This window comes from Typha angustifolia, chromosome 7, assembly GCF_048772165.1.
Source record: "Typha angustifolia cultivar Huaian chromosome 7, ASM4877216v1, whole genome shotgun sequence".
Classification (NCBI taxonomy): domain Eukaryota; kingdom Viridiplantae; phylum Streptophyta; class Magnoliopsida; order Poales; family Typhaceae; genus Typha; species Typha angustifolia.
In genome coordinates, this window is record NC_133245.1 from 13,304,609 (window position 1) to 13,330,245 (window position 25,637).

Below are 25,637 nucleotides of genomic sequence, written 5' to 3' on the forward strand. Positions count from 1 at the left end.
ATATCTCCTCTTCTCGTATTCCTCCTCTTGTTCTCTTCGTCGCCTTCGTTGGACATCTCGATCTCCATATCTGGAGGAAGGAGCGAAGAGAGATAGCGAGAAGGGATAAAGCGAGATGGACTCGGATCAGGGGAAGTTATTTATCGGGGGAATATCTTGGGAAACTACGGAGGATAAGCTCCGGGATTACTTCGGAAGCTATGGGGAGGTATTGCAGGCGGTTATCATGAAGGATAAGCTCACGGCAAGGCCGAGGGGCTTCGGATTCATCGTCTTCGCGGATCCCGCCGTCCTCGATCGGGTCCTCCAGGACCGCCACACCATCGACGACAGGATGGTGAGTGTGGTCGCGTGTGAATTTTGACCTTATTAAGTTGCTTCTTCGACTCTTTTATTTTTTTATTTTGGGTTTTGGGTGTTCTATGATTTGGGTTCATGGGGGTTTTGTTAAGACATAAGGTTTGTACAATTGTTGTTATTTTGATATTTGCAGAGAAGAATTATCCGTTTGTGATAGTGTAGGAATTGTCATATCATTCTTTTCTGGCTTGATAATTGAAATCTGTGCTTTTGACAACATCTTTTTTCGGATTTAGAGGCATCGTGATTGTAGGATGCATTGATTTTTTTTTTCTGTACCTTTCTATGGTAGCTGTTCTCATTGTGATCGTCTTTGCGATATTGATGAACACTCTTATGGGTCTTTAGTTGTTTGATTCTTTGTTATAGGTTCTTAAACCTTTTTGTTGCTACCATTCTATTTTGACGCCGGTTTTTAACTTATAATCCTTGTTCTTTTGCTTATTGCTTGTTGTTGAGGATCAAAGAATTTGTTTATTTTAGTTTCAATGTTTGGTATTATTAGTATTATACAGTATGAGTGACACTGCATTCCTTTTGACTTATGAAGGTGTGAAACTAGTATTGACATTAAAGTTGTGTTGTGAAATGCCTACTTTCAGAATGACATGAAATGTTTGAGCTTACAATGGTCTTTTCTGATTCTTTAGAAAGATCTTTTCTTTAACACAGAAACGTACTGGTTCTGAATGTTCCATCTTTTTGGCAGATATTTGCTATGAATTTTGCAAGTGAAATGTACTAGAGAAAAAAATTGGTAAGTATGAGTTTTACAATTGCAATAACAGAACCAGTATGAAATAGAATTAGAAAAATCCTGCCTTCATTTACTGTAAGATGATTCAGAATCTAGATTTTAGTTGGTTAATGAGACAGATTTCATAAATAATTTTTCTCTGAGATTGTAGGTGTACTAAACTGCCTTTCAAGCTCTTTATGAGATAGATAGAAGTGTATTGCTTGAATAAAAGCTGATCATTTACATGTTATTGCTAGAAGTGTATTGCCAAACTTGGCTCATCTCATAAACCTATATTGCGTCACGTAAATTTCTGTGTAAATTTAGTAGGATATATTAGATAATTTCTATCTGAAAAAAAATGTGAACAAAAGGAGACTGGGTGGCACCAATTTTTTTTTGAGATTTTATTCATTATGCTCGTCTTTCTAAAGTGGCCAAAACAAATAGCGCAGCCGGGGTGGCACCATGACCTTTTTCTGCAGAAGAAAGATCTTATCATTGGAATTTATCATAATAATTTTTTTTTGATACGCTAGATGTCAACTTGGTCTGCTTTATGAAGTACTAGGCATTATGGAGAGTGATTCAGGAATGACAAGATAGCCTGGAAATTAATTGCTTTGTGTGACCTTGATAGATATTTCTATCTCACAGGTAGAAATAGGCTCCAGTTTACCACTGATAATTTGGTGGTTTAAGATAGGGAAGAATGCTATAGTTTTTAGACCTTTTGGATGTGAAATATTGGTCACTCTTTTGTCCACTACAAGATTAACAATGGCAATAATTTGCTTTCTTAGCATAAAGGTTGTCCTTGAGTTATAAGTGAAAACAATCAACAATTGATGGGGTTGTCCAAGGAGTGGTTGCATGAAATGGTTTGTCTGTATAGGGCACCTGCATATTTTAATCAATATGGGTTATTTAATTAATCACAAAGAAAATCCATTATGTGATATTACCTTATCCAATTCTAGTTTTCTCATGAAAATTTTGTTTTTTCTTGTGCACAATCTTTGATCTTTCAACAATATATTTTTTTTTTTTGACAAAAGGCTAAGCTTTCAACAATATGAATTATTTGATTCTTTCCATCCATAGATTGTATTAAGTAGTATTAGAGTGAAAACCATTCATTTCTGGAAAGTTTCTGTTCATCAGTGGCCTTACAAACTAAACTCTATTTGAAAGCACAATGTTATACTATAGGGCTTGAATTTCTCCACTATGTGTTGTGACAGACAGGTTTTGGAAGCAACTTATATTATCTAATAGATGCAAATATACCTCCCATTTAACTCCTGTAAAATACTAAAAGTCATGATACTATTTTACCTCCATATTACTCATTCTGCTGGTGTAAGATTGATTTTATCTGATGCTATATTTTGTAAACTTGAGCATCCAGAGCTTTAAGGTAGGATATATCAGAATTCAGAAGACTAACTGTGGTAGTGAAAAGTACTGTAATGGTTGAAAGCCGTGTCTTAATACAAAAAAATTATTCTAAGAAGAAGAAATTATAAAAGGAAGAAGATAATTCTATAGAGTGGAAGAAAAGATATCAATCCATTGCTTGAAATTAAACAAAGTTCATTCCATAGATCCCTAATAATAGGAACTAAACATCCTTAAACCAAGGTTGTTAACATGGTTCCAAGTTTCGGCAGATCTCAATCCATAGTCAGCTAGATATAAGCAAATCGGCCAGATCGGCAGATATCCGATATGGGCTCTCCCTCTCTCTTCTCTCACTCCACCTCTCTTCTGTCTCAATTTTTTTTTTTATTTCACCGGTGCTCCATCTCTCACATTTTTCTCTATTATCTCTCTCTAGCGTCTCCCTTTCTTCTTCTTCCTCTCTTTCTTTTCTCCAATCTCTTTCTCCGACTATCTCTCTCTCTTCTTCAATTTGCTACAGTAACAAAGAGAGATAGAAAGATAAGAGAGAGAGTGAAGAGAGAGAGGGAAAGAAAACTTAGAAAGAAGAAATAAAAAAATTAGAGAAAACGACAATAAGAGAGAGAGAGAGAGAGAGAGAGAGAGAGAGAAAGAGAGAGAGAGGAGGGAGAGAAGAAATAAAAATATAAAATTTGCCTTATGGCAATAAGAGAGAGAGGTAGAGAGAAGAAGGAAAATTAGAAAAAAATAAATTTGCCTTGGCATTAATAGAGAAAGGGAGAAAAAGAGAGAGAAGGAGAAAGAGAAGGGAGAATCAATTCAATATTTATTAAAGTTTTGAATAATTTAATGTAATTTTTAGTTTTTAGACTTCATTTATAAATAATTATCATTTTTTATCATTTTTCTAAATTTTTAAAAATTTCTTATATTTTAAATAATATTTAAAATTTATATGATTAAAAAATAGTCCAATTCGATATGGTCGATACGTATTGTTTTTCCTAATGGCCGATCTCGATTCCGATAATGAGTTTTGAAATCTTGGTTGTTGCTACCCGGAGGGACTTTCAATATCCACACAATGATCTTAGGGCTTTGATTAAAATATTTGCCTCTACATAAACTTCTATTTATTAGTTACATTGGTCCAAGTCCAAGACTTAGGGGGATGAGCCCAAATTAATTCCAGCTCCAGTGGATCTAAACTTCCATTGTCCAGTGGAGCGAGACAAAAATGCTAAGTATAACTGAACTTTATATAACTTTAGCTTCATTGATTACAAGCTATGTTCACCCAATGGACATGATCATATGATTCAGTTCTTTCTCCCAGATTGTTAAATTTTTTGCGTACTAAAAGTAATACTGCATATCTCATTTGCAACTACCCCATCTTCCTGTGTATTACACTCTTACCTTGCTATGTAAGGAAATCTTACTTATCAGTAGCATAAATGTTTCATCTGTGGGATCTTGAACCTTTCAACTTCTGTACGATGATTTTATGGCTTTGTTAATATTTTTGCCTCCAAATAGGACTTCAAAACTCAAAAAGGTTGCAAAGTATACATTGAAATCTCCAACTAAAAATCAACTATTTATAAATATTGAAAGAAAATTGACTTGTAGAGTTAAATTTATTTCTACAGTTGTTATTCCTTTTCATTTTCTACATTACTATTTTCTTTAATCTATTGCATATAATTTATAAATGACTTGTTTGACTTTGGACTACGATAACATGGTGTCTGCACTCTCCTTATCTTTCTTATGGTGCCTAGTTCAATTTGATATTATAATGACTTCTTGGTATAAGAATATTATCTTGTTTTAAATGACTTCTGCTACTTGTTCACTTGCATATTATGCATCCGTAGAGATTTCTCTTGGTAGATGTGATGCATATTGCACTTGAGTTTATGATAGACCAAACTTTACCTAAGCCATTAAGATGGACTTCATTTGTACTTATAAGTTATTTTACCATCTTCCAGATGGTTATATACTTTTCAAATGGCTCAGTACATAGTAGGATGAAATTTTAGGCTTTTCTTTGCTTTACTTTCCTCTCTTCTGTTAGAGATATACCCTCGTTACCTGGAGAGATGGCATGAACTTTGTCTCTTAAAATTGCTGTTCAAATTTCCAGGTGGAAGCAAAAAGGGCTCTGTCAAGAGAGGAACAACAGACTGCGAAGGCTATGAACCCCATTGTTGGGAGAAGCTCTGGTAGTAGTGGTGGTAACTTTAGGACAAAAAAGATATTTGTAGGTGGGCTTCCACCCACTTTAACTGAAGAGGGATTCCGTCAGTACTTTGAGAACTACGGAAACGTAACTGATGTTGTTATCATGTATGACCAAAGCACTCAGCGTCCCCGAGGATTTGGATTTATTTCTTTTGATTCGGAGGATGCAGTTGATCATGTGCTACAGAAGACCTTCCATGATATTATTGGCAAAGTTGTGGAGGTTAAGCGTGCCCTCCCAAGAGAAGCAAACCAAATGAGCGGTGGTGGATCCTACCACACTAATACTGGTTCTACTGTCAATACAAGCAATTATGATGGTAGAGTTGATTCCAATAGGTATATGCAGGCACAGGCAGCTGGTGGTGGTTATCCAACTTATGGTACACCTGGGTATGGATATGGTACAAACAATGGCATTGGTTATGGAGGCTATAATTTTGGGGGCTATAATGGTTCTAATCCTGGTTATGGTGGACCTGCTGGAGCTTATGGAAATCCAAATGTTCCTTCTACAGGTTATACAAGTGCTCCTCCAGGTGCAGTTAGAAGTCCTTGGAGTAATCAAGCTCCGTCTGCTTATGGCTCTGGAAGCTACGGTTCAAATCCAGCTTATGGAGCATCTGCTACATGGAATTCCCCTGCTGCAGCTACTGGTCAGTCTCCCAATGCAAGCACTGGATATGGGAATCAGAGTTATGAGTATGGAGGGTATGGTGGAGTAGAAGGATCGTTTGGTAGTCAGGGTGGATATGGGGCCATTGGAGGCCGAGGCGGTAGTGCTAGCAATCCTGCTGCTGAGCAAGGAGAACTCGGTGCTGGTTCTGGCTACATGGGTGGTGGCTATGGTGATGGGAGAGGGAATTCTGGTTATCCAGATGCATGGAGGTCTGATCCTTCTCAGGTTGGAGGTTATGGAACTAGTCAAGGAAGTGGACCTCCTGGTGGGTCAGCTAGCTATGGTGGAGGCTTCAGTGGTGCACAAACCAGGCAGACTTAGTAGCAGTTGTTATGGGGACAGAAGGTGGATATTAGAAGTCGTTGCTCAAGTATTTCCTATATATTAAGCTTCTTACATATCAAGGGGGATGATATGTTGCTGACTAAAAACAGATGCTTGGACTGGTTGGAATGCTCGAATCTCTTGGTAGTTTAATAGTAGATTATCTTCCCCTATAATAATAAGTAGCTATTATGAGGAGCATCCCTACATCCAATAACTCCTTGTGCGTTCTTAAGTTTTAAATGATGACATTTTTGTCTGTAGGCTTAAATTTGTTATGATTTGGAGATGCTAATTGTCTTGCTTTTCCTCTAGTTTAAAAGCTAGAGCAGCTCATTCTAAACATTTCTCTTGTTTGTATTTGATATTTGAGATGAAAATTTGAGGAAATTTACCATCTCATCAATATTTTATGTCAGATTAAAAGATAGTTTAGAACCTAAACGTCAAAGTCATAATTAGGGCACTTGCTCGCTGGCATGGATTAAAAGTTGCCTAAAGATGGACGTCGAGGTAATCAAGACTAAAAGTTGTCTAAACCTAGATAATCAAGACCAAAAGGTGTCTAAACATACAAGTATGGCTGTCAATCTAGCTTGTAGTTCGAGTTCGTGATAACTTAAGCTCCTTAAACTATTTAAAATTTTGTTCAAAATTGACTTACTCATTTACTAAATGACTGCACACAAGCCAAAATTTAAGCTCGAAATATAAACTAGCCGAACACGAGTAAGGCATTAGCTTGCTTATATTTTGGTTCGATATAGCTCAATTTTATGTATATAATAAATTAATAAGTAATCTAACAGTTGGATTGCTATTAGTTCTCAATTAAATTAGCTATTGTTTTTTTTAAAATTTCTCCATAATATCACAATGTTATAATTTTTGAATTCGAAAGCATCTAACTTGTTTTGATTATTTGTTAAGTGAATAGACTTAATAGAATTCTAAATGAGCTAGATTTAAGCCGTTAAGCTAACTGAGCCGAACACGAATTGGCTCGAATTGGGGCAAAGCCCAAGTAACTCGTGGTCGATTCATTGCCACCCCCTTACATACAAGTTACAATAATGTTATAATAAAAAATTATTCGAAGTTTCTTCTTCTTTCTCTTTCCAAGAAACAAACATCAAACATAAAACAGAAGCATAAAAAGTCATGATACATGATCAATCCTTTCATTCCATGTAGATATTCCAACAGATGACTGATCCTAAGGTAAGCATTACATAATTTTCAGAATGAAATATATGCAAATCTCCATGATTTCTTAAAAAATAGGACCCCAAAATATAGCCAAAACCCAAAAACAAATCCAAATGCAACAGAGAAATAGATCCATATCATGTCTCCATTTTCATTGCCTTTACTCTATGGTTGCATGGGCTGAACAATCGTTGGTCAAGGGAGGCCCACATAGTCTATCATTACCAATCTAGCTTAAGTTGTCAAATGTTTGCAATTGACTTCCTAATGGTATTCTTTCTCTTAAGTTGTTGCTCGATAGAATTAAGATAACAAGCTTCGTTAAGCTAGAAATACTAGGAGGAATTGTACCGGGGAGTCGATTCTTTGACAAATCAAGGGATTCTAACCACTCTAAGGTACCAATCATCGATAGAATCAGGTATATGTTTAGACTGGAAATCACTTGATGAATCCATTCTACTGAATGACATCAAGTCCAACACGAGCATAGACAAGTTGACTCCAAGTCCTCCTGCGTCAACTTGGAATTATGTGAGCTTTAGCCTTTAGTGGGCATATATCTCTCTTTCTTTTCTTTTTCTTTTTAAGTATGGCATCTTTCTTTCTTTACTTTTTTTCCTTAAAGTACGGCGTCGTTCTTTGTGTTTCTTTCTGCATCTTTCTCACTCTCTTTTAGCATAATTACTCTCCACTAATATGTGATGGTTTCCCACGGTTGCGGGCAAAACCTTTTGATTTCGGACGAAAGTTCAAACCATGGTTAGAATGCTCGAATCTATTAGTAATTCAATAGTAGACTATCTTCCCTTATAATAAGTAGCTATTACGAGGAGCATATCCCTACATCCAATAGCAGCTTGTGCATTCTTAACTTTTAAATGTTGCAATTTTTGTCTATAGGCTTAAGTTTGTTATGATTTGGAGATGTTAATTTTCTTGCTTTCCTCTTGGTTAAAAGCTGGAATAGCTCATTCTAAACATTTCTCTTATTTGTATTTGATATTTGGGATTATTGTTATGTTATTGGTGCTCATTTAGTTTAAGAAACTATATAGAAGCTTTTCATCCTTTGGCCATTAATAAGGTGTAAAGATGTTTTGACTTAAACTTCTTCTCTACATATTGGTGGACATATTACCATTAATATGTGATAATAAGATGTTTTACTTGCATTATGTGAACCACGGAACATTTAGTTAAGCACTTGATAAGGCTAGACATGTTAGTGTTTTTGCATGCAATTGTTTCACATGTAATAATTAGTAGCTAACATAGATAAATGCATTGAGCTAATTCAACTGGTGTCACACGACATTAACTTGATAACTGTTGAATGCTTCAAAATGTGATGGATAATATTCTTGTTGCCATTAGTACGCATTCCACTTGGCTCAGAAATTTAACAGTCCCAATTTTCAGATGGAGTTACTGTTGCATTGGGAGGTGGTATGTGGTAGCTAATAGTTTCTATGTCCATCCGTAGTTTTTTGTTAACTTCTGATACTGTCACACAACTGAAAATTATACTGAGGGGTTTCTTGGAGCTGGTTGCATGGTGGAACCATTGATATATGGCCTGCTTTCATTTCATCGCTGGAAAAGAATGTAATTCAGGAATAATTCATCTGTTTTATCGATGGTTTCAATACTTGATGCAAATGATAGTTGATAACATTTGATTTTAATCATAAAGTGTTTGCAAACTTTAGTTGATATCTTATGATCCATATATGACTTGCCTGAGATGCGGCATTAGAGCAGTAGCTCATGCTTATGAGTTATGGCTGTGTAGCTTAAAACATTTTGATGAGGTTATTAACTTATTATTAGACAATTAAGATTATTGCCACATTGTTATGTTGCTATTAATGTCAATCTACGATATGTCATGTCTCAAGTTATCTTTGGCAGAAGATGAAAGTTGGCATTTTTATTACAGCATTTCAATTAATATCTACTTGGGAATTTTCATTTCAATATATTGTATGGCGATCTAAATGGTTTACTGAGTGCAAGTAGTCCTTATAATTTTCTTCTTCTTGTTAGATTATGGAACACTCAACCTGGGAGTTAAAATTAATTGTTTTATATTTCAGAGAAATGATAAAAAAAAATGAAAAGAGTCCTGAGATACAAGATTAATTCATGCATTATTTGTGGAAACTCAAAACATATGACTGACTGAAGCGAAGTTACATGATCTTCAATTTTTCTGAGATCTTGACTTGCATGTTATCAATGAAGGAAATATATAAAAATCTCCATGATTTTTTGAAAAACAAAACCCCAAAAAATAACCAAAACCCAAAAATAAATCCCAGCACAGTAAAGGCATAGATCCAGATCATGTCATCTCCATGGCCACTTCCGTTGGCTTTACTTGATGGTAGAGTAGAAGCTGCATCAGGTGAACAACTCTTAGTCAATGGAGAGCCACAAAGTTCATCGTTACCAATGTAGCTTAGGTTGCTGAAGGTTTGCAGTTGACTTCCTGATGGTATTCTTCCCCGTAGGTTGTTGTTTGATAGATTTAAGGTATCAAGAGTTGTCAAGTTAGAGATACCATCAGGAATTATACCAGAGAGCTGGTTGTTCGACAAATCAAGAGATTCTAACCATTTCAACTGGCCAATCAACATTGGGATTTCACCGGTTAGATGATTTGTTGATAAGTTTAGAAAAACCAAACCTGAAAGGTTTGTTAACTCAGCAGGAATCTCACCAGATAGAAGATTACAAGATAAGTCGATGCCCATCATGAGTGCAAGTATGTTTTCGAATGAATATTGTTCCCCCTTCCATATTATTCGAATGCTCTCTCTATAGCTAAGAGGATGATTTTGAATTTGACAATAACTTGGACTACAAGCTTCTTCTTTACCACAAGGATCAGCCACATAACTCGAAACTCCAGCCCCTAAAACATCACAAGAACCTCCTCTTTGTTGACAAGAACTTGGACTACAAGCTCCTTTTTGAATAGAATGATCATAACTCTCACCTATGACATCACAATAACCTCCTCCACTTTGAGTATTAAGTGAAGCTTGAGAGGAATAATGTGTATTACGATAACAATCTCGATAGCAACAATGAATTGAACCGTTACTTGGAGTAGTAAAGTAGTCTTTTCCAACGGTCTGTAGTCTTTTGGCCATGGAACTAAGATTCTTGAAGCTGTGAGGTATGCTTCCTGTAAGATTATTGTTTGCAAGGTCCAAAAGTTGTAGGTTACTAAGATGCGATAGTTGTAGAGGAATGGTACCATTGAACATATTGGATCGTAATCGAAGGATTTTGAGTAGTTGAAGGTTGTTGCCTATCCATGTTGGGATCTTGCCATAGAACATATTCTCCCCAAGGTCTAAAACAACCAAATTTTTACAGGATATTAGTACCGGAGGAAACCCTCCTGTAAAACTATTGTTACCCAAGTGCAGTGATTGAAGAGAATGGTTGGTAGTGCTCGTTGAATTTTGGATCCTCCCAGAAAAATTATTATTTTCCAAATTCATGAAGCGGAGAAGATTCATATTCCACCAACATTGAGGAAGCTCTCCTGATAACCGATTGTTTGATAAGTCGAGGAGTTCCAAGGAACTCAAAACACAGAACATGTCTAGTATTTGGCCGGTGAGCCTGAGTCCAGACAAATCGAGCAACTTAAGTTTGGAAAGGTTACCAATAAAAGAAGGAAAGGATCCTACTATGCTATTGCCACTCAAGTTTAGGTAAGTTAATGAAATCAATCCGCTTAGCTCTTGTGGAATCTCTCTAGTCAGGCAGTTGTAAGCGAGGTTTAGATCATTCAACTCGGTCACGTTTCCTATCTCCGGAGGAATTCCACCCTCTAAATTGTTGGAGTATAAGTTCAACTCAGTAAGGCTCTTGAGAAGCCCAATTGCACGAGGAATCGATCCAGTGAAATTGTTCCCCGAGAGGTACAATTTCACCAAATTGCTCAAACTTCCAATCTCTTCTGGAATAGGTCCATAAAGACAATTGAAACTGAGATCAAGTTTGGTGAGGTTAGGTAGAGAAGAGAAGTGCAATTCATCAAGGGTGCCGTTGAGTTGGGAAGAAGATAAGTTAAGCCCCACAACGTTGTCAACGAGGTGGCAGACGACACCAAACCAGTTGCATGGGCTTGTCGAGTTGGTGAGGGACCATGAGTGAAGAGAGCTAGAATTGCTCAACTTATTCTTCCATATCAAAAGGGCTTGTGCTTCAGTTTCTCCATTGGTTCCCAAAGAGGAGAGGAGGAAGAGGAGGGTGAGTAGTGGAAGGTTAAGGTTGAGGTAGAGAGAGTGGAAGTGTATTTGCTCCATTGATATATAATTTGTGGGAAATGAACGATACTCACTACGCTTCTGCTTATATAATTCCTGCCACTGCCACTGCCACTGCCATGGGTAATAGATTGACTCCAAGTCAAGTTTAGCCTTAAAATTGCCATTGACTAGTTGACTCCAAGTCCTCTCCTGCCAACTTGGAACTAAATGAGCTTTAGTTCCAAGTTGTTTTTCAGGATAAAAACTTTAAACCCCTCTTTGTTTTGGGTTTAGGGACTAAACATTAAAATAATTTTATTTTTTTAATTATAATTCAGTCCTCAATAAATAATTAAATAATAATATATTAATTTTATTATTTTTTAATTTAATTTTAATTTTATTCTTGACACAAGTTAAATTGATTATCACATCACAGTCTCAGTACTAACACCCCCTAAGACATAAATCAGGTCCCTGTCAACTCGATCGAAAATGAATATTTAAGTCATTTATATATCTATAACAATACTTGAACTGTAGACAAATCCTACAAGTTTAGGATGAACTCCTAGTCTTCTAGCATAACAATTCAATGAGTCAATTCTAGTGAATGGCTTCAAGGGAATCATTGGCATAGACTCGTTAAATCCAAGTCCTCCTGCGTCAATTTAGAATTAGGTGAGCTTTATTAGTGGACATCTTTCTCATTCTTTTCTTTTCTTTTCTTTTCTTTTTTAAAGTATGGCATGTTTCTCTTTCTCCCTGCATCTTTCTCTTTGTCTTTCTCTTCTAGCATTTATTTATCTCCACTAATGTGTTGGTTTCCCATGGTTTAGAGAGTGTTCGATACTTCTCTACTTTTGATTTGTACCGACAAAAAAATCCTGCTTCTTCACTTGGACTTTCCTTCTTTAAAAAGAAAGAAAATATTTTATTAAATTTAGTTAATTTAAAACTTTACTTTACACTTCACTTTATTAAAAGCTACTAGCATCAATGTTGATAGAGAAAATCCCTAAGGGGAAAATGTTTTGCAAACCCTAGCCTCCTTGTCCCAACTCCCAAGCCTTAGCATCTTTCATGAGCCAAACTTTTTGGTTGTCTACGGAGGTGATCATTAGATGAGTCAGGTCAGACTTTTTAAACTAACCAAGCTTAAATATTTATTCACAGTCCGACCCATCAATCACTTGGGCTGGATCAGGTTGGAATACTATACCTCGTTATCACCTATTAGCTCATGAGATATCAAGCCTAGGCCGAGCATTATATAATGAGCTGAATTTAACAAATATTATATTTTATTGGGCCGAACATAATGAGCCTTCATTAAAGATATCTTAGTTATTTTTTATAAAAATATACTTATATATTAATATTCAGTTCACTAAATAAAAACAATGAAAATAGACATATATAACAAATTAGGCCTAAGACAGGGGTAGTAATCCATGGGCTATTGAAATGAGCCAAGTGGATAAAGGCTTAACCCATGCTACCTATTATCATCTCAGACTCGATCGGATTGATAGTCCGATTAAAACCGGGCTAGTGAGGTCTATCTAGATTGCATCGAATTTGGACTAGTATTAGTCCAGTAGTTCAAAGTTCAAATTGTTGGGCTATGGCCTAACGTGAGCCCAGCTTTTATTTAATCACTTGAAGACTTATAGTAGGTGATTTCTTATCAATTGGTAAGCAGACTCGTCTCCCAGTTGAAGACTCGCTAGGTGACCGTCACCAATAGTAAAATGCCTCTCCCTTCGACGACATAGCTAATGGTATACTCCACTAATAAGTCTACTAAAATTTCAGTAACCCAGTCAACAACTTCCAAATGGCAACTCTTTTGGATGCAATGTCCTGAAGACCAATTTAATAAGTTTGAAATCGTCAAAGAAACTTTATTTTACTTTAGCATCACTTGATGATATTAATGCATACCTGATGAATTCATGAGTATAATTTCCTGCAATTTAATTTGAATTATATCTCCCTTTTCATATATCACGCTGCCATTCTCTTAGGAGATTCATTTATTTTTGAGATAAAAATGTAGTGTTCGACAGTTCAATCTTTGAAGGAATTCAAGTCCAATCTAATTTAAGCATGAGAGGCTGGTCAAAGCAGCCAAATGGTTAGATCCTATCAAATCATATTACAAGTTATGGGTTTAATTACTTCATATGTAATAAATTTTTTTCTAGAATCTTATATATGCATGATTTAACTTATTTTAATTCATTTCATAGAAGAGTCTGTTCACTTGCTTAACTTAGATATCAGATTGAGCTAGTGCCTTTATCTAACTCATAATTAGCATAAAGACTCATGATCATTAACAAAAAATTTAAGAATTAAATAAGCTAAGTACCAACGAGAAGAGATAAAAGACACAAGATTAGGAGCGACGATCAACGAGGACCTTAAGCACGGCTCACTCAACCTGAACTTGATTTAACCTAATATTGAATCGAGCTCGAGCAGCTTGATTACTTTGACAGCCCCACTAAGGTTAAGATGGCTTACCACATCACTCACGAGTTGTATTGCCACATCTGCACTGTTGAGCTAAATGCGTTATGAGTGAGAGAAGATGAAGCAAAATTTTCACCCCCAAATTCTACAAGTGGAATAGTAATGGCAAAATCAATATAAGTTTGGGAAAAATCTAATATGGTGTTAATAGTGATGGAATAACAATAATCAACTCATAGTCACGTATTAGATATTCTAATACAAGTAATCACGAAATAGAAGTAATTTAGAGAAAGAGAGAGACAAAATTTATGTAGTTCAACAATGTGCCTACATCCACAGACAGAGTAATCCTTTTCACTATGCAAATCTTACAATTATAAAAAGTTTAGCAATTTTAATCACTCTCAATATAATAGTGGCTCGCCCTTATAAATGTTCTCTCAAGCATACAAGCCCTAAAACCTCAAATCAATCTTTATAGGACTGATTTAAGTTGGGAAAATCCCGCAGGACATTCAAACGCCTGCAGGCCAGTTTGAACGCCCTCGGAATACCAATCCGGAACGCAGAATGGCGATCGAACGCCTGCAGAGTGCGAGTGCTCTCAGGAATTTGCATTCGAACACCTCTTATAGCCTGTTCGAACGCCTACAGATACAATTGCTCTCTGGACTTTGCGTTCGAATGCCCGACACAACAATTTTGAAAAATACTGAAATATAAATTTAAGTCAAATCTTCAACATGCACGTCCTTGTGCTTATCAAACTGAATTTATGCCGTTTAGATACGAATCAGCGTATCTCCATGAATGTTTATTTAATGAATCAATATTAACCAAAGTGAAAGTTCACACAGGTACTTCACATAAAGCAATTGTTTCAGCACGCTTCTCTCTTCACAGTCAAAATTAGAGCTACAAACAATCTACTCATTTACTATTTACATCAGATAAGTCTAAACGTTTGATACAAGCCTTCGTGATCTGGACTACATATAAAAATCATCAGAGTCTCTTCAACTTTTTCGAAACCTCCTCTTGCATACTATCAATGAAACGGACATACACCAATCTCCAGGATTCCTTAAAGAACAAAATGCCCAGGAATAACCAAAACCCAAAAGCAAATCCCAACCCCACAAATATGAAGGACCACATCTTATCATCAGTTCCGTCAGAACCATTAATTTCGCCTGGTGGCTGAGTGGAGGGTTCATCACCTGGACATTTCTCAGTCAACGGAGGCCCACACAGCCCCTCATTGTTACTGTAGCTCGATGGGTTGTCAAGTGTCTGCAATTGATTTCCCGTCGGTATTCTTCCTGACAAGTTATTGTTGGATAGATTCAAGAAGCTTATGAATGTCAAGGTAGTTATGCTTGGAGGAATTGCACCTGAGAGCTGGTTACTTGACAAATCAAGGAATTCTAGCCATTGCAACTCTCCAATCTTCTCTGGGATCCCACCAACTAAATGGTTCATTGACAAGTTCAGAAAGAGTAAGCCTGAAAGACTGGTTAGCTCTGTGGGGATCTCGTGTGAGAGGGAATTTCTTGATAGGTCAATGCCATTAACAAGTGCAAGATTTTGCCGGAATGACAGCTCTGCCCCTTTCCATACTATCATGATGCTCTCCATGTATGTAAAGGTGGAGCTATCTATTTTCACCCCTTGTTGCCTTATGCTCATGGAAGTAAAGTGGCCAAAACTAGGAGGTATTCTTCCTGTGAGATTATTATGAGCAAGGTCCAAGAGTTGTAGCTTACCAAGTTGTGGTAGATGTGGTGGAATGCTACCGTTGAACATATTGGAACGCAGGCGAAGGATCTTGAGCGATGGAAAGCTTTCCCCTATCCACGTTGGGATTTCGCCGTAGAATGCGTTCTCCCCGAGGTCTAGAACAACCAAATCATGGCAACTCTTTAGCATGGAAGGGAATTCCCCGACGATACGGTTGCTCCCCAAGTGCAGAGATAGAAGGGGAGGCATGCCGCCGCTTGCGGCCGGCACCGGCCCGGAGAGATCGTTGTAATCCAGGATCATCATCTCGAGGGCCTTCACGTCCCACCAACACGGTGGGAGTTCTCCGGATAACCGATTCCTCGAGAAGTCGAGAGCTTTCAAGGAGTTCATCCTGCACAAGAAGGGAGGTAGGCTGCCATGCAAGTAATTGTTTCTAAGAAACAAGTACTCCATGCTAGGGAACAAGGTGATATTGGATGAGTTAAGGCCGGTAGGATCGAGGAATAATTCTAACATTGGGCTCGTGAGATTGAGCCCGGATAAGTCTAGAGACTTGAGTTGCGAAAGATTGCTGATAAAAGAAGGGGTTGGGATAGATATGGAGTTGTCGCTCAAGTTAAGGACGGATAACAGTCCCAAATTGATTAACTCTTGTGGGATAATCCCAGTGAGATGGTTGGAAGCCAGGTTCAAGACGCTTAGCCTGGTCATGTTTCCTACGGTACGTGGGACGGAGGAAGTGAATAAGTTATCCAAGAGATACAACTCCACCAAGTTGGTCAATTCGCCAATCTCATCCGGAATTGGCCCTGCCAATCTATTCCTGCGCAGGTCTAAGTGAATGAGTTGCTTAAGGCTCCCTATGGAACGTGGTAGTGAACCATTGAAGGAATTGCCTGAGAGATCCAAAGAGACGAGCCTGGAGAGAGCTGAGATGGATGCAGGAATTGGGCCTTGGAGATATGGGTAGTTACCGCTGAGGTTGAGATGCGTGAGGTTAGATAGAGAAGAGAAGTCCAGCGCCGCAAGAGTGCCGTTGATGCCGGAGTCCGGTAAGTCTAGCCCCGTGACGCGGCCGGCTGAGCTGCAGACGACGGCGGACCAATTGCATGGGCTTGTGGAGTTTGTGAGAGACCATGAGCTGAGAGAGACTGGATTGCGCAAGCTGGATTTCCATCTAAGTAATGCTTCTGCTTCAGTTTCTGCGTTGGTTTGTAGAGATGAAAACGAGGAGAGGAGGAGGAGGAGGAGGAGGAGGGATAGGAGTTGGATTTGCATCATGGACTCATTTGGTTGGTGTTGAATTATGGTCATATGTCTAGTTATATTAATGTTCGGATGGTAGGTTTTGGCAATTCGAAATTGGCTTCTCTAAGTTAAGTCTAAGATGGATGTAGAAAGAAGAGATCAAGAAATGATGCAGATGAGAAGTTTTCAAATCTGGATGGCTTGTATAAGGGCCTCCAGATTCTCTGAACCTGGTTGTTAAAATTTATTTCCTAGGTTTGTTGCGTTGTCTTATTGGATGGAAATCTTTCTACCTAAAGATGTCAGCCTATCCAATTACAAGTTGCAGATCTTTCCATTATAAAACTTTTAAGGCTATTTGTTAAAGCAAATCCAAGCTAATTCTACGAACAGAGTTAGAAGAAGTCAACCTGACAATCAAGTCCGCAAAAATATATATTTCTTCGTATCAGTTAACTTTTAGTACTCAATATTTTCAAACGGGAAAAATGTACTTTTTGCCCCCTGTAACTGTTAGTATATGTCACTTATTAACGGAGACTTTTTCTTCAGAATCCCTCAATTACTTAATTTTAAGCATCAATCGTTGCAAACCGACAAGCTGGCCCTTCTATTAGTTGACTTTTAGATACCGAATATGTCCAAAATTATTTTGTTCTTTGTATTTTAAAAAGTCTTAAATCAGTTTCTATACTTATGACTAAAATAAAGTCGTTAGTTTTTTCATTAAACTTAACTGAATGGTATAAAAATGACCAAAATACTTCTATCTTATTTGTTAGAGAAAATATACAGATTTTGATGTAGTGCAGCAAATTATTAAAATAACCATAGTACTTGGTTAAATTTAATAGAAAAACTAACGATCTTATTTAAGTCATAAGTATAAGAATTGATTTAAAATCTTTTGAAGTATAAGGGAATAAATTAATTTTAGTTATAAGTAAAGGAGGGTAAAATGTATTTAATGTCTTAAAAACATTCAATTTAATTTTGCCTTAATAACAACTAACAAAATAAAACAATTTTTTTATTTTTAAAAAATAAAAAATAATTCCTATTTTATTTTAAAACCTTGCTCTCGTAGAATCCCTTTATCTCTTCCATTCAAGAGGAACGCCCTTTTATCTTTTCCGTTCAAGAGAGGTGCAATTCTTTCTTTCACGGGACCCACGTCCTTAACTATTCTCTGTTGGATTAGTCTCTCCGGTACGTGGGAAGTGTCCTCTCGTGACGCATCCTTAATTGCTGTGTCAAAGAAGTGTTGCACTATAATTCTCACACATTCAACTATGTTACGAAGTGAAGAATTAGACTAGGTCTTGCTAAATTTGTTACATTAATTCAAATTTATTTAGTGATTCTTACTAAGAGGCTTTTTTTTTTTTATTGATACTACTTTCATTTCAAAATCATCTTCAGGAAATAAAATAAAGATCTGTATTATATAATTTGACATAATTCAGACTCTCACGTTTATCCTCTACAAGAGCATATAGGGTTCAAAAAAAGCTTAAAAAACACAGCTTAATAGTACAAGAATTTGTGAGAAATCTAATAAAAGGATGACATGAGTTCTCAAGTTTGGTTGAGACTAGTTTCTCTCTTGTATTACTCTTCTTGTGATCTACATAATAAAATCGGCTAGTTCTTCCTCGCCCTTTTGTGTTATTTTTGTTCTTTTCTTCTCTTATTCATTCACCTAAGAAACTCCTCTAATACCATGTTAGAAGTGGAAAGATTTTATCTTAATTCTCTATTAAGAGATGGATATCATGCTGCACCTCGAACACGATATAAGTACATGGATACACACACACACACACACAGACACACACACGTTAACATGTTCAACATGACATATTTGCAGTTCGGTACCTATCTTTAAGGTATATTTGCACATACAAAAAAATGTGGACTATTGACCATTCGAGCTCTGCCAACCCTGCCTGGTCCTGCCTGATAAGTTCACAGCCTCACAGGTGTCGAATGATTGGTCTGTATAACTTCACAAGGTCGAAGTGGAATTACTCATTCCATTAGTAGTATTTTCCCATTTGACCACGAAGACATTTAAAAAGAATGAATAATTGGATTTGTATCTCCACAAATATGAGAGAGTAAGTACCAAGTACCAAGTACCACTCTTCCTTTTTATCTCTTTCTAACACGTTGGTACAAGAGCAAGAATGTTTAGCTCTACTTTGGATGGAAAAAAACAAATGTATCGCTTTTGCTGCTGCTAAGTAGTGCACCTCCAACTCCAAACTCCTTTTACCGCCTCTTTGCCAATTGAAACGTCCTCTTCAAGAACTGGTTGGCCGTGTCATCGTTCCGATGACACAGCACCCTCAGTATAGTGTTCGGCTCCGCCCGGCTCCACCTGCCGGTCGTCGGCGGCATTGGCACCTTATCCCCCGCCCCTCCGAGCCCGCTCGCCTCGCAAGCCGCGATGCTGAACTCCTCCACCAATTGCTCCGTCGCCTCCCCCATCAACTCCACTATCCCCTCCACCACCTCCGCCTCCCGCTCCACCACCTCCTCGGCCACGAGCCCCTCCCCGCACATGCAGAACACCCGCTTCAGGCTTCTGAAGTCTTCCAATATCGTCTCGTGGTCTGCCCTCGCGAAGGCCCTCTCGCTCCCCCCGGCGAGCAGCACCATGAGGAACCCGTCGAACGAGGCTTTCATGACCTCCTTCACAGCAAGCGGCTGCGCCCGGTCGGTGAGAACCGTCACTAGGAGAGTGAGGTTTTGCTTCAGGTTGCGGAGCCCCGGGCGGATCCTCGAGTTGGCTACGTCGTTGATATAGAGCCCGTCGTAGAAAGAATGGTGGGAGTCAAGGAAGATGAGGCGGTAGGCCGCCACTTCCGATACGTATGGGATCGCCGACTGCACGGTGGAGCGGGCGAGGTCGAGGTGGTTAGCGGGGCCGAGGCGGCGGTTGGAGGAGGGGGATGGGCCGTGGGAGGAGAGCGACTTGTCAAGGGAGTGGAGGTGGGAGAGGAGGTAGTGCAGGGTGTTGAGGCGGATATAGAGGCGCTGCGTGCCGCGGCTCGTGGACGGCCGCGGGTTGTGGCCGTACACCGACGAATCTCTTCGAGGGCAACGATCACGCCATCTGAACGGCGCCAAAGCCCTCTTCCACAGCCGGATGAATCTTGATTCCTGATTGCACCTTGTCAAGGGAGGGAGGGTCGGGATATAGCTCTGCTTGGCCCCTTGTACATACAACAACACATACGTAAGTTGAATATCTTTTTAAGTCTTGGTAGATATCATAGGGAGGACTTGAATGTTGTAGGACAAGATCATACCACACGTTGCAAGAAAGGTAGTGTAGTCATGGAAGATGGATTCCCAGCCATCAGCAAGTTCTCGAACCATGTCATCTCTGGCTCCCACTGGGATCTCGAAGAACTCATCCACAGTCGCTTTGGCTAGCTTCACTAGATCCACGGCAGACTGGGCATATGGCTCTGTTTTGGACCTCGGTATCCAGCTCTGAAATATGTAGCCGAATTCAGAAGTTGAACAGTGAACATCGTTTTTGTAGGCAAATGTATCAGCAATGTGCACTCACCTCTGTTTCCTTTGCCCTGTTCACGCACTCCTTCCCGATTCTTAGCCTCTCCTCTATCCATGTCTTGAGGAGGCCCACCACAATAGACTCCACTTCATAAGGGACCATCTCCGTCACAATTCCCCCGCCATGTTCGCACTTCACGGAGTCCTCAATAACCATCTCTATGAGGGCGGCCTCTAATGTTCCGGCAGATTGGAGGACGCGAACCAATTCGTTTGTAAGACTGGTGACTTTAACCAAATACTGCTTCAATACGACACCGAAGCAGTCGTGGAGGGAAGCCACCGCAAAGGCGACTGGAACGGTGTGCCATCGCTTCAGCACAGGGCTAAATGTTTCCTTCTCGTACAGAGCCAACTGCTCTGTGTCTCTCGCAAGTCGCTCAAGAATTTGGCTAGGATCTTCCTCTACTTGAATTATCATGCTATCAGCATGGCCCATTCCATTCTCCAGTATCTACAATTGGCATTCCATTGTTAGACAATCAATCAAAGAGTTCTGAAAATGAAAACAGAAGATGTCTTCATGATAACATGGTAAGGGAAAAGGGTACTAAAGAAGTGAAATGCAAGATTTTGTACCTTGCTAAATGCATTCCTCATTGAAGAATTAATGTAGTACTCCACCCGGTTGGCTGAGGAAGTAATCATCCCACTGGTGTCCAGCTCCACCAATCCAACTCCACTTCCAACATCTTCACTGATGATCTTGACAGTGGAGAGAGCCAAACAGAGTACGTTCTCCAAATTGCCCGCTGAGCTCTTATCAAAACTCTCATGGTAATCTAACATTCTCTTCTCAGCCCATTCATGCATCGTAACTAAGGCACTAGAGAGGACCTTGAAGTAGCAACTATCCTGGTCAGCTCTCTTTGCGTCGTTGGCCACCTCGGCCAGCATTGCTAAGGCAGCACAGATTAAGTCCGGCTCCACTTGCCCTGTGACGATATACTGCTGGAAGAACACCCAAGTGAAGCAAACGTTGTGTATCATCCTATTGATCCCTAAAGTAGACCATGTCTTCTTCATTAGCTCGAGGAGCTCATCGACCTCATCTAAGACAACAGTCTCTTCACGGAGATCGAATACGGATCGGAGGAGTGCTAAATAGAGGTGGATATTGACCGGGTAGCCGTCAGCCCAATGACATATATCAGTGGGAGTACCGTTGGAGGTGTCCCATGCTAAGGAGACCACAGAGTTGCACAAATTGCGCATGGCATCAGAATTCTTGCTGGTATCAATGGGCTTGACGTCACCTGATCGGATGACATCCCGTAAACAAAGTGCAGCAGATTTTGCTCGGTCTATGGGGACTGATGGGTGCAAGATAAGCCCTGCTTCGAGGATCTTTAGCTGGCGCCGTTGCCATTGGTGGTACTCTTGTAGGTCATTGAATTCAGATGGCTTCAGCTGGCGAAGAAGCTCAAGAGGAAGGATAATGGTCTCTGCTCTTCTGCTTGTCTGTTAATGGAAGCAAGAAGAATTGAAGAAAGCCGTGATAGTTTGGTCCAAATTGATTTCAAATTTAAGCGATGGAACCATGTAAGATTCTAGAATAATTTGGAACGTGTGCGTGCGTGTAGGAAACGAGAGGCTCACCTGGCCGACGAGGGTGCGCATGAGGGTCTTCCGAAGACGGCTGTCGCTCTGCTCAGTCACACGCATCTGCAGCCTCATGATCTCTGCTGACGTCATCGGCCGCTTCACCTTCCCTGGAGAGCTTTGGCCCCCAGAACCAACCGCCGCCGACTGGGTCATTGTCCTCATCGGCGGCGACGACCGCCTCGTCTTCAACCCAAGGGCCTTCTTGATCCTGCTATTCACTACCATCATCCCGGTCCCACCCCTCGGCCCCCCTCCTGTAGGTGACCCTTCACCACCGCAACTACCACCGGCGCTCTCCGCAAACCCATGGGAATTGAGGGCTCCATTCCTACAGCCCCCAAAACCGGGAGACGAGCGGCAAGAAATGAAGAACAGCTCGTAGGCGGTCTCGCGGAGATCGACATGGGCGAGGGTGTCGAGCTGTCCGAAGGGGCAATCGATCTCAATGATGCAGTCAGCCTCAGTGTCCGACCGGGAAGCTGAGGAGAAAGAAGGCTGACGCCCCATTCAGCCAGGTGGGTCCGGTGGTCGACCGGGGCACGGCCAAGGGCCCCGTCAGATGGAAGGAGAGAAGAACTCCCACGTCATGGCAAATGTTTGTGCCTATATTCTAGCTGTGGTTACTGGAAGGGAGGAGAGAGAGGAAGCAAAGAGATACGGAGAGCCTATTGGCTTTGGGTTTCTTCGCCAACGTTGTAGGGGTTGCAACAGAAATAAAAGAGAGCCAAGAACGTTTTGTGGTTGGGGTGGCTCTGAGGGCCTGGCATCGAGTTGGAAGATACGTTTGCTATTTTTTAGCAACTATTTCTGTGCCATTGCATGACAGAATAGGATTCCTAAATGTGGTTGCTTTTCATTTTTCTTTTCTTTTTTTTTAATTTTAAGGGAAGTCCCGCAGGCGGAACTGTGCACTTTCGATCTCGGTTCTGAATCCTTCAGCTGAGGGTTTAAGAGAAGGACAAACAATTGTCATGCATGCATGAATATTACAAGAAAATATCTTGGTTCAATAAAAAATATAGCTCCAAAGAATGTGTTTAACTAATGGGCTACACGCCTATACTAAGTGGGCTAATTTTGTTTTTTAAGCTATGCATAGGCTCGATAAAGAATTATGACTAAAAAATAATTTTGATATATGTGCAAAATATATTTATAGAGGTCAAACTCATGTTATAGATCTCGGACAAGCATGGCAAAAGATATACTTCAACATGCTTTTAACTTATATATATATATATATATATATATATATATATATATATATATATATAGGGGTTACTTATGTCAACACCTCCTAAACTATATCCGAATTTTATGGAGACCCACTAAATTTTTTTATATTACAATATTCTCCATAAACTTTTAGATCTAAATGAAATAACAAACGGATGGTATACAACTAATGACTATTATAACCCTAATAAGTATATCATATTATTAATTTTTAAATAAAAATAATTAAATGTAATTATATAATTATCCTCAACTAACCTCCTCCCTCCTCTCCACCGTCATTCCCTCTAGATATTTGCCTCCCTCTCATCCTCCTTCCTTTCTCCGGTAACGAGCAGTTTTGTGCTCTCAGGGGTTGTATTCCTCGCCCTCCACCGATGCTCCGTGCAGCGAAAGAGGTGAAGTCGTCGGAGAACCCTTACCGCTCTGATAACAACAACATGCAGCTCGAGAGGCTACAATGGCGTCATGGAGTTCAGTTTCGTAGATCTTGGCTTTCTTAGGTGATCCGCTGGTTAGGCTAGCTGTGTGCCATCGTCTCTACTGCTGTCTTTGCCGTCGGAGAGATCGAATCGCCAGTCCCGCCTCCTCCTCTGGGTCGCCACCACCTCCTCTGCTTGGTAGGCCAAGTCCGGTAACTGATTATATATGATTTTCAAGATAGAGCCAAATCCGAGTCTTATCCGTACTCATGATCTTCAAGATAGAGTCAAATCCAAATCTTATCCATACTCACGAAAGTCCAAGATTTTCAAACTTCGTTAGTGCATTCGAACGCGGCCCAGATGCATTCGAACGGCATGACTCGATCTCATCAACTTTGCTCCAATAATTTTGCAATTTTTCAAACCAGAGATTTTCTAGACTTATATAAAGCTCATATACATGTAAAATACACTTAGAATATTTTGTACACAATTATCAACAATTAAAAAACCTAACAGCCTACCTAATTTTTCTTACAGTACACTAATGGGAGTGACATTGAAATTTGTCAAAAGTTTACGAGGGATGTTGTAACCTAAAAAATTTAGGTGGTTCTATGAAAATCGGGTATAATTTAGGAGGTGTTGACGCTATTAACCCTTTTTTTACGAAGGTTCAATATGTACTTGTTCAGCGATGCCAAGGTGAAAAAGTTGGACTAGAAAGCTTCCTTTTTTTGGGGAAAATTGGCTTGGAACTAGCTTTTGTTTTTTAATCATTCATGAGCCCGAATGATAGATATAGACTGAATAAAGCGTCAACTCTCCTTAAATACAGAGGCACTTAAGTTTCACTAAGCTTTTAGCCAATATAGTAAGCTGCCTAATTTAGGCTTCAAGTCATATGCATCGCTGAATAATTGCTCCAAACCAAACACCGTCGAGACTTGCTCCAAGCCATTGCGCTATCGAGATGCTCCCCCAAGCCAACCGCACTATCAAACCATCAACTGAGTCGAACTATTAAACCAAGCCAGCAAACCACTTTCTACAATATTGTTTGAGGTTAGAGTTAAACTCATAACCTCCTTGGTCATGGAGAAAGTACCTACCAACTACCAACTCTACTAGAGTTACCTACGACTCACCTCTAGGTTATGGCCCTTGTCATAGATACCGAGCACCCTATTTCCTCTCATAAAGCACAAATCATAAACCACTTATTTTTCTACCGTAGAGTAACTACTATTCTTTGAGATTTTGTGAGCAACCCGCTTGATAATTAACCTCAATTTTGAGGATAGGTGGATGGATGGATTTTGTCTCAATAAGAGTGACGAATTGCTTGCATTCCAAAAAGATAGGCTTTAGGACTATATGGCTGTCTTACCGTGACATTCTAGAAATTTTACAATACGGTTCTATTTAGCAATGAAAGAGAAGATCTTTATGAAAAGGTTTGGCTCTGTATTATATACTTAAACAAGGAATGCCATGCTCAACTATTTGTTAGATGTATGAAACCAACTACACTATTCCTCTTCGATAAGAACCGCCACCATCTGGATGGATAAAGGTCAACAGTACCGATGGGTCATTCGTTGACCGGAAGGAAGTGGGAGGTGTTAGTTTCATAGTCTGACCGGCAAATGAAAGCTCTATTCTGCGGGCTTTACAAGTTTATTGCTATTGTGGAATCGGTGGCAATTAGAGAAGCTTTGTTGTGCATCCAACATAAGGATTTCACCATAATTTGGCTTTAAATAGACTCTCTCCTTCTAGTCAATATTTTGAGCGGGGTGATCCAAAGCTTCCTTGGTCCATTAACTCTATTAAAGATTACATGAAAAACTTATCTAGCAATTTTAACCATTATAAAATTATTCATGTATACTATCAAAGATAGGAGCTTAGACTTTGCATGTAATTTGGATGAAAGTTTACTTGTTGATCTTGTGTAAACTTTGGTCTCCTATTCTATTGGAATTTTATAACGGTCGGAATAATCTATAAAATTTCTTTTTCTTTTAAATGAAAAAAAAAGAATAACAGTTCAAACCATAATGACA

General features: G+C 39.2%; 3 protein-coding genes across 3 annotated transcripts; 1 reads left to right on the top strand and 2 right to left on the bottom strand.

Annotated features, from left to right (window-relative positions):
- The first annotated feature begins 3 nt into the window (after window positions 1–3).
- On the top strand, window positions 4–6,150 carry LOC140763274 (heterogeneous nuclear ribonucleoprotein 1-like). Its single transcript, XM_073101386.1, has 2 exons — window positions 4–337; window positions 4,656–6,150. The coding sequence occupies exons 1-2, from the start codon at window positions 116–118 to the stop codon at window positions 5,751–5,753; spliced, it is 1,320 nt and encodes a 439-aa protein (XP_072957487.1). The 5' UTR covers window positions 4–115; the 3' UTR covers window positions 5,754–6,150.
- Window positions 6,151–9,094: 2,944 nt separating this feature from the next.
- On the bottom strand, window positions 9,095–16,895 carry LOC140762577 (uncharacterized). The gene is made up of 2 exons (XM_073100451.1): window positions 14,745–16,895; window positions 9,095–11,456 (listed from the first exon to the last, which is right to left on the bottom strand). The coding sequence occupies exons 1-2, from the start codon at window positions 16,778–16,780 to the stop codon at window positions 9,161–9,163; spliced, it is 4,332 nt and encodes a 1,443-aa protein (XP_072956552.1). The 5' UTR covers window positions 16,781–16,895; the 3' UTR covers window positions 9,095–9,160.
- Window positions 16,896–18,827: 1,932 nt separating this feature from the next.
- On the bottom strand, window positions 18,828–22,547 carry LOC140763563 (protein unc-13 homolog). The gene is made up of 5 exons (XM_073101811.1): window positions 21,902–22,547; window positions 20,882–21,763; window positions 20,298–20,756; window positions 20,032–20,218; window positions 18,828–19,935 (listed from the first exon to the last, which is right to left on the bottom strand). Exons 1-5 carry the CDS (start codon window positions 22,412–22,414, stop codon window positions 18,989–18,991), a joined length of 2,988 nt encoding a protein of 995 aa, XP_072957912.1. The 5' UTR covers window positions 22,415–22,547; the 3' UTR covers window positions 18,828–18,988.
- Window positions 22,548–25,637: the final 3,090 nt, after the last annotated feature.

Excerpts from the sequence above, each read along its gene's own strand:
- LOC140763274 (XM_073101386.1), top strand. The coding sequence starts at position 116 with ATGGACTCGGATCAGGGGAAGTTATTTATCGGGGGAATATCTTGGGAA. Across the intron at positions 338-4,655 it reads ACACCATCGACGACAGGATG|GTGGAAGCAAAAAGGGCTCT; the intron begins GTGAGTGTGGTC and ends TCAAATTTCCAG.
- LOC140762577 (XM_073100451.1), bottom strand. The coding sequence starts at position 16,780 with ATGACCATAATTCAACACCAACCAAATGAGTCCATGATGCAAATCCAA. Across the intron at positions 11,457-14,744 it reads CAAGAGGAGGTTTCGAAAAA|TTGGCAGGAGAGGACTTGGA; the intron begins GTTGAAGAGACT and ends TTTAGTTCCAAG.
- LOC140763563 (XM_073101811.1), bottom strand. The coding sequence starts at position 22,414 with ATGGGGCGTCAGCCTTCTTTCTCCTCAGCTTCCCGGTCGGACACTGAG. Across the intron at positions 20,757-20,881 it reads TGAGGAATGCATTTAGCAAG|ATACTGGAGAATGGAATGGG; the intron begins GTACAAAATCTT and ends TGCCAATTGTAG. Across the intron at positions 20,219-20,297 it reads ACAGGGCAAAGGAAACAGAG|AGCTGGATACCGAGGTCCAA; the intron begins GTGAGTGCACAT and ends TACATATTTCAG.